Below are 10746 nucleotides of genomic sequence, written 5' to 3'. Positions count from 1 at the left end.
AACATAAACACTAAAAAACGAACGCCCTACTGTTTGGACGAACGTCAAAAGACACACCAAACGCCTATTACGAACCGAACGTTCAACTACACATTAGGACCGAATGGCCGAACGGGCGAACACTGCAAAGGACGAGCGGTCGCACAAGGCAGATGACGAACGTTTTTGTGTTTTTTTCTTTTATTTATTTGTTAATTAATTTTTTTTGTTTTTATGTTTACTTTTATTTTTATTTTTATTTATATATTTTTTTTTATTATTTTGCGCTCATGAATAAAACAAATCTATTAGTCAATCCGGACGAAATTGAGTGTTGACAATAATATATCTGTACTGATAGGTCCTCCCAGAATAGACTGAGCGAACGGTTGATATAATGCCGCCCGTTCAAAACCGGACGACCGCCAAAGGTTGCATGTCCGCCCAAGAATCTGGACCGAACGAGCGGCCAATCATTTAAGAAGTGGACGTCCGCCCAAGGTTGGCACGTCCGCCCAATAATCTGGACCGAGCGTCCTCAGGAACCGGACATCTGTCCAAGGACGCCAATCATTTAAGAAGTGGACGTCCGCCCAAGGTTGGCACGTCCGCCCAATAATCTGGACCGAGCGTCCTCAGGAACCGGACATCCGTCAAAGGACGTCCACCAAGGGTGTCTAACGAGCGCCCACCCACTCGGGAGCCGGACGTCCACCCAAGATTGGACGTCCGCCCACCAATTAGGACCGAGCGTCCAATCATCCATAGACTGAACGCCTTCCCAAATGATCCGCACTCAGTTGATAACATTGTTAAAAGCTAAATGACACATTAAAGTCCTTAATGAAGATTAAGGTATTATTGGGCCGTTTCCAGGCCCCCAAAAGGTAAAAGCCCAATACGATCAGTATAAATAAAGGTCTCAAGTATGATTTCTGGACAGATTGCTTAGAACGCAACACATGCATGCATTATAGAACGCTCTATCATATTACTGACTTGAGCGTCGGAGTGCCTTTAGCAGGTACCCGGCCCCCCGGCTTGGAGGAGAGAGCGAGCGTCTGGAGTAGGAGGACGTCCGCCCGGCTTGGAGGAGAGAGCGAGCGTCTGGAGTAGGAGGACGTCCGCCCGGCTTGGAGGAGAGAGCGAGCGTCTGGAGTAGGAGGACGTCCGCCCGGCTTGGAGTAGAGAGCGAGCGTCTGGAGTAGGAGGACGTCCGCCCGGCTTGGAGCAGAGAGCGAGCGTCTAGAGTAGGAGGACGTCCGCTCGGCTTGGAGCAGAGAGCGAGCGTCTGGAGTAGGAGGACGTCCGCCCGACTTGGAGTAGAGAGCGAGCGTCTGGAGTAAGAGGACGTCCGCCCGGCTTGGAGCAGAGAGCGAGCGTCTTGAGTAGGAGGACGTCCGCCCGGCTTGGAGCGTGGAGCAGCGACCGTCCATCTTTGTGCCGCCCGCAAATGCAGCTTGCTTCGGTTCGTGGGATTCAGCAGTGTCCGCCCGGTCCATGCAAATTCGCCATCCGCCCGTTCGTCTTCGACAGTAAGTTTATGTGTTTTTACAGGGTCCCCACCGATCCAGTCGAAACATTTGGCGCCCACCGTGGGGCCGTGTGACTTCAGTTACCCAAAGGTGACCGCGAGAAATGAGCACAGACGACCCCATCAACAGTATTTCATAGCCGCTCGACATATATCTTCGGCCGTTCGGCCTCACATGATTTCGGCCATTCGGCCTCCACATAATTAAGATCGTTCGGCCTCAGCATAGTCTCGGCCGTTCGGCCTCAACCTATCCTCGGCCGTTTGGCCTCAGCATGATTTCGGCCATTCGGCCTCCACATATTTAAGACCGTTCGGTCTCAGCATTGTCTCGGCCGTTCGGCCTCAACCTATCCTCGGCCGTTTGGCCTCAGCATGATTTCGGCCATTCGGCCTCCACATATTTAAGATCGTTCGGCCTCAGCATTGTCTCGGCCGTTCGGCCTCAACCTATCCTCGGCCGTTTGGCCTCAGCATGATTTCGGCCATTCGGCCTCCACATAATTAAGACCGTTCGGCCTCAGCATAGTCTCGGCCGTTCGGCCTCAACCTATTCTCGGCCATTTGGCCATAGCATATTTTCGGCCTTACAAGGTACGAACACACCCTTTAAACTGGAAATACGATCATGTTTCCCTTATAATGCAGGTGACCAACCATAATTACACAATTGCACAAAGCGAGAAGGGGCCAAGCATTGCCGCCTGCCCCATAAAGACCAAGTTGGCGAAAAAGAGTGTTCCACCGAGAGCAACTCTCAACTTGGTTGGGCTACGAAGGAAGAGGCGCCCCCCCCATGAAGATCAAGTTGGCAAATAGTCATCCGGCTGTCCTCCCTCGAGGGAACGCGTTCAATCTTGACCGCCCGGCCATTAGGCCCTAAATACTCAGCCAAAATCTGGACGTCCGGCCTCAATTGCCAAATCTGGCATCACCAATTGGCCGTCCGCCCTCAATTGCCAAATCTGGCATCAACAGTTGGACGTCCGGCCTCAATTGCCAAATCTGGCATCACCAATTGGACGTCCGGCTTCAATTGCCAAATCTGGCCTCACCAATTGGCCGTCCGCCCTCAATTGCCAAATCTGGCATCAACAGTTGGACGCCCGGCCTAATTAAGTTCTCGATCGCCCAGCGTCATCAGACTCGGTCATTCGGCCTCACCAATTGGCCTTCCGGCCTCAGTAGCCAAATCTGGCCTCAACACGCTCACGGCCATTCGGCCTCAACTATTGGCCGTCCGGCCTCAGATTCGGCCATCAGGCTTCAACTATTGGCCGCCCGGCTTCAACAATCACTCCTCCATCCGGCCTTGGAAAGCGCTCGTCCGTTCGGCCTCAATGAGCGCTCGGCCATCTTCCAATAGCGCTCGTCCATCCCACCTCATCAGGCTCTCGGCCATCAGGCCTCAATTTTCGGCCGTCTGGCCTCAACGTGCGACCTCCCATTAATTGGGCCAGTCGACCTCCCATTTATTCGACCATTATTCTCATAAGTGTTCTTTGGGAACCACCATTCTCATCCGAGCAGGTTCAACCCACCAGTCCACCTTACAAGGTACGGACACATACTTTCTTTAAACTTGAAATTCGCCATATTCCCTTCATAATGCAGGTAACCCGCAACAATGGCACGAGTGCATACCGCCCCATTAAGACCAAGTTGGCGAAAAAGAGCGTTCCACCGAGAACGACTCTCATCTTGGTTGGGCTCCGAACGAAGAGGCATCCGCCCCATTAAGACCAAGTTGGCGAAAAAGAGAGTTCCACCGAGAACGACTCTCAACTTGGTTGGGCTCCGAACGAAGAGGCGTCCGCCCCATTAAGACCAAGTTGGCGAAAAAGAGCGTTCCACCGAGAACGACTCTCATCATGGTTGGGCTCCGAACGAAGAGGCGTCCGCCCCATTAAGACCAAGTTGGCGAAAAAGAGCGTTCCACCGAGAATGACTCTCAACTTGGTTGGGCTCCGAACGAAGAGGCGTCCGCCCCATAAAGACCGAATTGGCGAAAAAGAGCGTTCCACCGAGAACGACTCTCAACTTGGTTGGGCTCCAAACGAAGAGGCGTCCGCCCCATTAAGACCAAGTTGGCGAAAAAGAGCGTTCCACCGAGAACGACTCTCAACTTGGTTGGGCTCCGAACGAAGAGGCGTCCGCCCCATAAAGACCGAATTGGCGAAAAAGTGTTCCACCGAGAATGACTCTCAACTTGGTTGAGCTCTGAACGCATAACCGTCAGGTATCGACAGACTCGGCCATCAGGCCTCAACACTAGGTCGTCCGGCATCAACCGTGATCGTTCAGGTACGCCAAGTCGACCTCCACGTGGACCCAGCAATTCGGGGGCCATCTAAAAAATCCCTTCGCACAATAAAATTATGCTCGGGCTTGGGGGGCTTATGTACTGCGAGGTCCTCCCGGCATAGGACGAGCGTCCAACCATTCAAGAAGGGACGTCCGTCCAAGATGGCGAGCGTCCAGCCAACCAAGACAGAACGTCCTCCCAAAGATGGGACGTCCGCCTAAAGATGGCAATCAGGACGAGCGTCCAGCCATTTGGACGTCCACCCAAGATGGCATGTCCGTCCAAGATGACGAGCGTCCACCCGTGTCAAGTACCAAAGACCGAACGACCAAAAGAACAGTTGTCCGAGTTTTCATGAATCCAGCGGTTTTCCAAATGTCGCCCATCCAGGCGTGGACAACCCCTTCGCATAATAAAATTATGCTCGGGCTTCAGGGGCTTATGTACTGATAGGTCCTCCAAGCATAGACTGAGCGAACGGTTGATATAATGCCGCCCGTTAAAAACCGGACGACCGCCAAAGGTTGCATGTCCGCCCAAGAATCTGGACCGAACGAGCGACCAATCATTTAAGAAGTGGACGTCCGCCCAAGGTTTGCACGTTCGCCCAATAATCTGGACCGAGCGTCCTCAGGAACCGGACATCCGTCCAAGGACGCCAATCATTTAAGAAGTGGACGTCCGCCCAAAGTTGGCACGTCCGCCCAATAATCTGGACCGAGCGTCCTTAGGAACCGGACATCCGTCCAAGGACGTCCGCCCAAGGTGTCTAACGAGCGCCCACCCATTCGGGAGCCGGACGTCCACCTAAGATTGGACGTCCGCCCACCAATTAGGACCGAGCGTCCAATCATCCATAGACTGAACGCCTTCCCAAATGATCCGCACTCAGTTGATAACATTGTTAAAAGCTAAATGACACATTAAAGTCCTTAATGAAGATTAAGGTATTATTGGGCCGTTTCCAGGCCCCCAAAAGGTAAAAGCCCATTACGATCAGTATAAATAAAGGTCTCAGGTATGATTTCTGGACAGATTGCTTAGAACGCAACACATGCATGCATTATAGAACGCTCTGTCATATTACTGACTTGAGCGTCGGAGTGCCTTTAGCAGGTACCCGGCCCCCCGGCTTAGAGGAGAGAGCGAGCGTCTGGAGTAGGAGGACGTTCGCCCGGCTTGGAGGAGAGAGCGAGCGTCTGGAGTAGGAGGACGTCCGCCCGGCTTGGAGGAGAGAGCGAGCGTCTGGAGTAGGAGGACGTCCGCCCGGCTTGGAGTAGAGAGCGAGCGTCTGGAGTAGGAGGACGTCCGCCCGGCTTGGAGCAGAGAGCGAGCGTCTGGAGTAGGAGGACGTCCGCCCGGCTTGGAGCAGAGAGCGAGCGTCTGGAGTAGGAGGACGTCCGCCCGGCTTGGAGCAGAGAGCGAGCGTCTGGAGTAGGAGGACGTCCGCCCGGCTTGGAGTAGAGAGCGAGCGTCTGGAGTAGGAGGACGTCCGCCCGGCTTGGAGCAGAGAGCGAGCGTCTGGAGTAGGAGGACGTCCGCCCGGCTTGGAGCAGAGAGCGAGCGTCTGGAGTAGGACGACGTCCGCCCGGCTTGGAGCAGAGAGCGAGCGTCTGGAGTATGAGGACGTCCGCCCGGTTTGGAGCAGAGAGCGAGCGTCTGGAGTAGGAGGACGTCCGCCCGGCTTGGAGGAGAGAGCGAGCGTCTGGAGTAGGAGGACGTCCGCCAGGCTTGGAGGAGAGAGCGAGCGTCTGGAGTAGGAGGACGTCCGCCCGGCTTGGAGGAGAGAGCGAGCGTCTGGAGTAGGAGGACGTCCGCCAGGCTTGGAGGAGAGAGCGAGCGTCTGGAGTAGGAGGACGTCCGCCCGGCTTGGAGTAGAGAGCGAGCGTCTGGAGTAGGAGGACGTCCGCCCGGCTTGGAGCAGAGAGCGAGCGTTTGGAGTAGGAGGACGTCCGCCCGGCTTGGAGCAGAGAGCGAGCGTCTGGAGTAGGAGGACGTCCGCCCGGCTTGGAGCAGAGAGCGAGCGTCTGGAGTAGGAGGACGTCCGCCCGGCTTGGAGCAGAGAGCGAGCGTCTGGAGTAGGAGGACGTCCGCCCGGCTTGGAGCAAAGAGCGAGCGTCTGGAGTAGGAGGACGTCCGCCCGGCTTGGAGCGTGGAGCAGCGACCGTCCATCTTTGTGCCGCCCGCCAATGCAGCTTGCTTCGGTTCGTGGGATTCAGCAGTGTCCGCCCGGTCCATGCAAATTCGCCATCCGCCCGTCCGTCTTCGACAGTAAGTTTATGTGTTTTTACAGGGTCCCTACCGATCCAGTCGAAACAATATCTATAACTTGTAATATATTACTAAAGGTAATTTTATTGGTTTTAGTATTATTACTTTGTTTAACAAAGGCATTGCTTTTACTGTGCTTCAAAATTATTATTTTACTTTTTTATTTAACAGTATAGTTTTAGTATTATACTTTTTAGAAAATAAATATAATTTATCTGTTTAAATATTTTTGGTCATCAATAAAAATTTTGGATTTTGTTTTTTATTTTCAAAGAATATAGTTTTGATTTTTAGGACTAACAAATCAATGAACTTATTTTAGTTAAGGAGCAAAAAAAATCTAAAAGTTTATTGAAGACTAAAAGTTTATTTAAGTAAAAAAAACATTTTAATCCTAATCGGTATTTGACATAAACAACCATTTATTGGTTAATAGATGATAGTAAATAACATATATCAAAGAGGAAAGTAAACATTTCAAGAGGAACAAAACGTGAAAATTTTGTTCAGGACCGTGAAATTCAAAAATTTAGTTAAAGGATGGAGGTTCGATGCTCCTTCCTTACTTTACTCAATTCCTTGATCGTCCAAGCTTCTCCAAGAAATTAATCTCCACCAATCGATGGTTGACTTGCAGAAAATGACGTTCTGTCAAATATGTTTCTCAAAGTCTTAATTCAATTTAGAAAAAAAGTGTCTTTACTTCGACATTAATAAGATATTTATAAAGCTTAGCGCAATCAAACCTAATAATTTCTTATTAATACATGTTTCTATACCTACTAATTGCTCATGTAGTTATACTATTAATTACTCTTTGATACCCTAAAACAACTACTTGGACTGATTGGCTATCATCGGTTACGTTGACCGGTATATTCCATAAAGTACACATCATTGATTACGTCGACTAGTATATTTCATACAGTACACAAGCCCCTTAAGCGCTGAGCAACTGTTAGTAATTGCAAACATGATTTACTCTTATGTCGGTTGTCCTCTGCAACCGACCGAGTGACCACTGATCATGGGACACCTGGAACCGTGGGTTTTGTGCCCGTTGAATGTGAAGGGTCGATCATCCCTAGCCGTTAGATTTGAGTGTGATGAACAATTGTGATTAAAACTTCGAAACCACTTTTTTCGACTATAAATATGAGGTGGGGTTGTTGTCATTGTCACGCCTTCCCTCTTCTCTCCTTCGTCGATCCTTCTACCTATCTCTTTCAGGTAACTATGTCGTCTGTCACGTGGTCGTTCGATGAGTCTGTCGGTGAAGAAGGTCGGGGGTATGCTGATGATGCGGCAGAGTTGTTTTCGTCCGTAGGGTCTTCCATCCTGGGCTCTGTTGAAGGAGGAGATCAACCATTGACGTGGGAAGTTGCCGGAAATACTTCTGCCGAGGTCGTTGGCTCCTCCAATGAAACTGAGGAGGAAGGAGAAGTGGAAATAGAAATTGACGCGATCGGAGAGTGGGATGGAGTTACCACTGCTCCTCCTCCAACCGTTCCTAGGTATGATTGGCCCCTCATGAGGTAGGACTTTATACATCCTCCTTTAGCACTAGCTTATCCTTAGAGGAACTTGTTGGTCGAGTGTGTATACTAGCCAACGCGAAGGATGTTGAGAGTATCAAACTAGTTATCCACAAAAGGAACGAGCGGGCATGCCATGGGTGGGAAGGTTACAATACCAATTTTTTCTACGTGTATTCCACCTTGTTCTTTGACTTAGTCGTTCGTCCCCCCTTTTCGAAATTTCAGATGGGCGTTCTTCGCGTGCTGAACTTAGCTCCCACCCAGCTTCATCCAAACGGGTGGGCTTACATTTAGACGTTTACCGTTGTTTGCACCGCCCTTGCCCTTACGTCTACACCAACTTCCTTTCTCTATTTTTTTTCGTGCCCTACCTCACCCCAATAAATCGTGGACTTCCCTGTTGCCCGTTAAGGATCAACAACTATTCACTCTTGTTAAAATAGAATGGCTCAATTTTCTCACACCAAGAGGGGGGTGAATTGGAGAAGTGTAAAATCAAAAGCTTTTAAAATCTTTTTTGCAAAATGTGATGCCTTTACACTTTTCTTGAATCGCAAGGTAAATGATTAGCAATGCAGCGGAAACGTAATCGAATACAAAGAACTTAATCGAATGAATAAAAGATAGTAGGGATCAGAAAATTCAAACGCTGCGTTTTTATACTGGTTCGGTCAAGCCTACATCTAGTGTCCTTCCAACCACGGGAAGTAAATGCACTGTAAAGATCAAGGTTTTTACAACAAGGTTTTTATAGCAACCTCACGTCAAAAATATAAAACACCTCTCTAACATTCTAATATGATATAGGCAGTAAACAACAAGACCAACAACAAGAACACTCTCTTATGTTGTCTAACCCTTTGAGCACCCTCAAAGTCAAGAACACCACTGTTCTTCTTCTTGTAATCACAACAGGGAAACCAAGCCAATCTTCAAAAGATTGCAAATCCTGATCACGCAGTAAATATAACATCCCGATTATATAATAACCAATATTATATAATATAGGCGTCAACATCTAAATAAAGAGAACAGTCGGAGTATGACGTATAATCAAATGTGAAATTACAGTCATCCAAAAATAAAAGAAAAGGAAATTTAAACTTAAAGAGTTTAAAGGATTGAACACTACAAGTGTTCAAATTAGAAAATTCCTAAGAAGACTACAACGCAACCTCAGAATCCTCCAGCTCTGGCTCCCAAAGGAATCTCCTCGACAACATCTGCTCCCATCCAAGTGGATGATCATCGCCAAAGAAACATATCCAACAGCACACAACACGAACAATGCAAGGGTGAGCTAGATATAAAAACATGTTATACATATAACACAGTTAATTCATGTTATCATACATAGATTTATATAAAAGAACAATTAAGGCATGCTCATTAAACCATAACTCACACACTCACACGACTCATCCGGATTTGTATAACTGTCAAACTAACAGTCGTCTTTGCACTTGCATAGTTCTGCTGGCCCTCTCCAACACTAGCAAGGTAAGTCCCCAACCTGCCTATCTCTACCATTACAGGCTATAGACGAGGACCTCCCTCTACTCTCACCACTGACACTGTTCTTCTCTATGTGAGCATGAACAATGCTTTGAGTGTAGGGATAGACAAACCTATTGATTTTGTCCTTCACACGCAGCTAATGGACGCTGGTCCTTCACACGCAGCTATTGGACCTATCTCGGTTCTTGTCCTTCACACGCAGCTATTGGACATTGGTCCTTCACACGCAGCTATTGGACCTATCTCGGTTCCTGTGCTTCACACGCAGCTATTGGACACTGGTCCTTCACACGCAGCTATTGGACCTATCTCGGTTCCTGTCCTTCACACGCAGCTATTGGACCTATCTCGATTCCTGTCCTTCACACGCAGCTATTGGACACTGGTCCTTCACACGCAGCTATTGGACCTTGGATAAGAGTCGTCCTCCACACACCGCTTTAGAAATATCTTCCCGGTTCTTCAAGGACTTACGAGTAAAAACATTGGTGAGTAACATCCATTCACCAAGCACAATACTCAGCACGAGTTAGAATTTCACGGGCTAGATATCTGTATTTCCCTCGAAAGGGTAAAATGACAGAACTCGTATCCACCTATCGCCTTATATAGGCAAAAAGGAAATTATCCTTTTTAACTACCGTGATAAAGCATAAAAATATTTTTGATTATACACGATAAGAATATAAAATTCTTAAAGGCTGTCTAATTAAATCCCACGAAAATAAAGTATATGCCAACTTGCATTAAATACAGAAATCTCATTACAGTATATATAAATATATATATATATATATATATATATATATATATATATATATATATATATATATATATTCAAAACAGATTACACACCCAATTCAACCCGGAATAAGAGCAGAAGAACTTAGAAACGAACACTATTGGTTGGGCACTATTTGACGAACATTATTTGGCCGAACACTATATTGTCGAACACTATGCTATTTGGACGGACGCTATGAGATCCAACATAATCAAGCCAAACGCTAAAAACCGAGCACCATATTAGATTGAACACTACTCGGCCGAACGCTAAAACCGAACGCCTCACACAAATCGAACGTTAAGATCAATCTCTTAGTCTCGACACTAAAACACCAAACGTTATTAAACCGAATATTATTTGGACGCTAAGGTTGAGCTTAGACTTAGCTGTTTGGACGAACGTTGAAAGATCAATCCTCATCAAGACCGAACGTTGCCTATGACGAACAATATTAGGACGAACGTTTAGAGTCTGGGCTAGATCACTTTACCGAACACCCAAAGTACTGGTCGAACGTCTAGGCCCTGGCCGAAAGATTACAACTTAACCAGACAGTATTAAATCAAAATGTGACCGAACGGTACTAAATCCATTCTGACCGTTCAGTACTAAATCAAATCCTGAGAACACTAATTTAATCCGAACGCTACAATTTCTAATACACCAAGACCGAACTTTCAAGATTCAAACCTAAGAATCCATATTAAGGACGAATGATTAAAATCACTAATACCCAATATCGAACGCTCAAGATCACTTCCTGTAAATACCAATTTAGGGACGAACACTTACAATCCCTAGTTCACTAAGACCG

The 10746-nt window shown here is 47.9% G+C and overlaps 1 protein-coding gene across 1 annotated transcript; it reads left to right on the top strand.

Annotated features, from left to right (window-relative positions):
• The first annotated feature begins 7222 nt into the window (after window positions 1-7222).
• Window positions 7223-8152, top strand: LOC128195464 (uncharacterized). Its single transcript, XM_052873160.1, has 2 exons — window positions 7223-7603; window positions 7853-8152. Exons 1-2 carry the CDS (start codon window positions 7245-7247, stop codon window positions 7872-7874), a joined length of 381 nt encoding a protein of 126 aa, XP_052729120.1. The 5' UTR covers window positions 7223-7244; the 3' UTR covers window positions 7875-8152.
• Window positions 8153-10746: the final 2594 nt, after the last annotated feature.

This window comes from Vigna angularis, chromosome 2 (assembly GCF_016808095.1).
Source record: "Vigna angularis cultivar LongXiaoDou No.4 chromosome 2, ASM1680809v1, whole genome shotgun sequence".
Taxonomy (NCBI): domain Eukaryota; kingdom Viridiplantae; phylum Streptophyta; class Magnoliopsida; order Fabales; family Fabaceae; genus Vigna; species Vigna angularis.
Note: the sequence above shows the minus strand (reverse complement) of the source record. Positions and strands in the feature narration are given on the sequence as shown.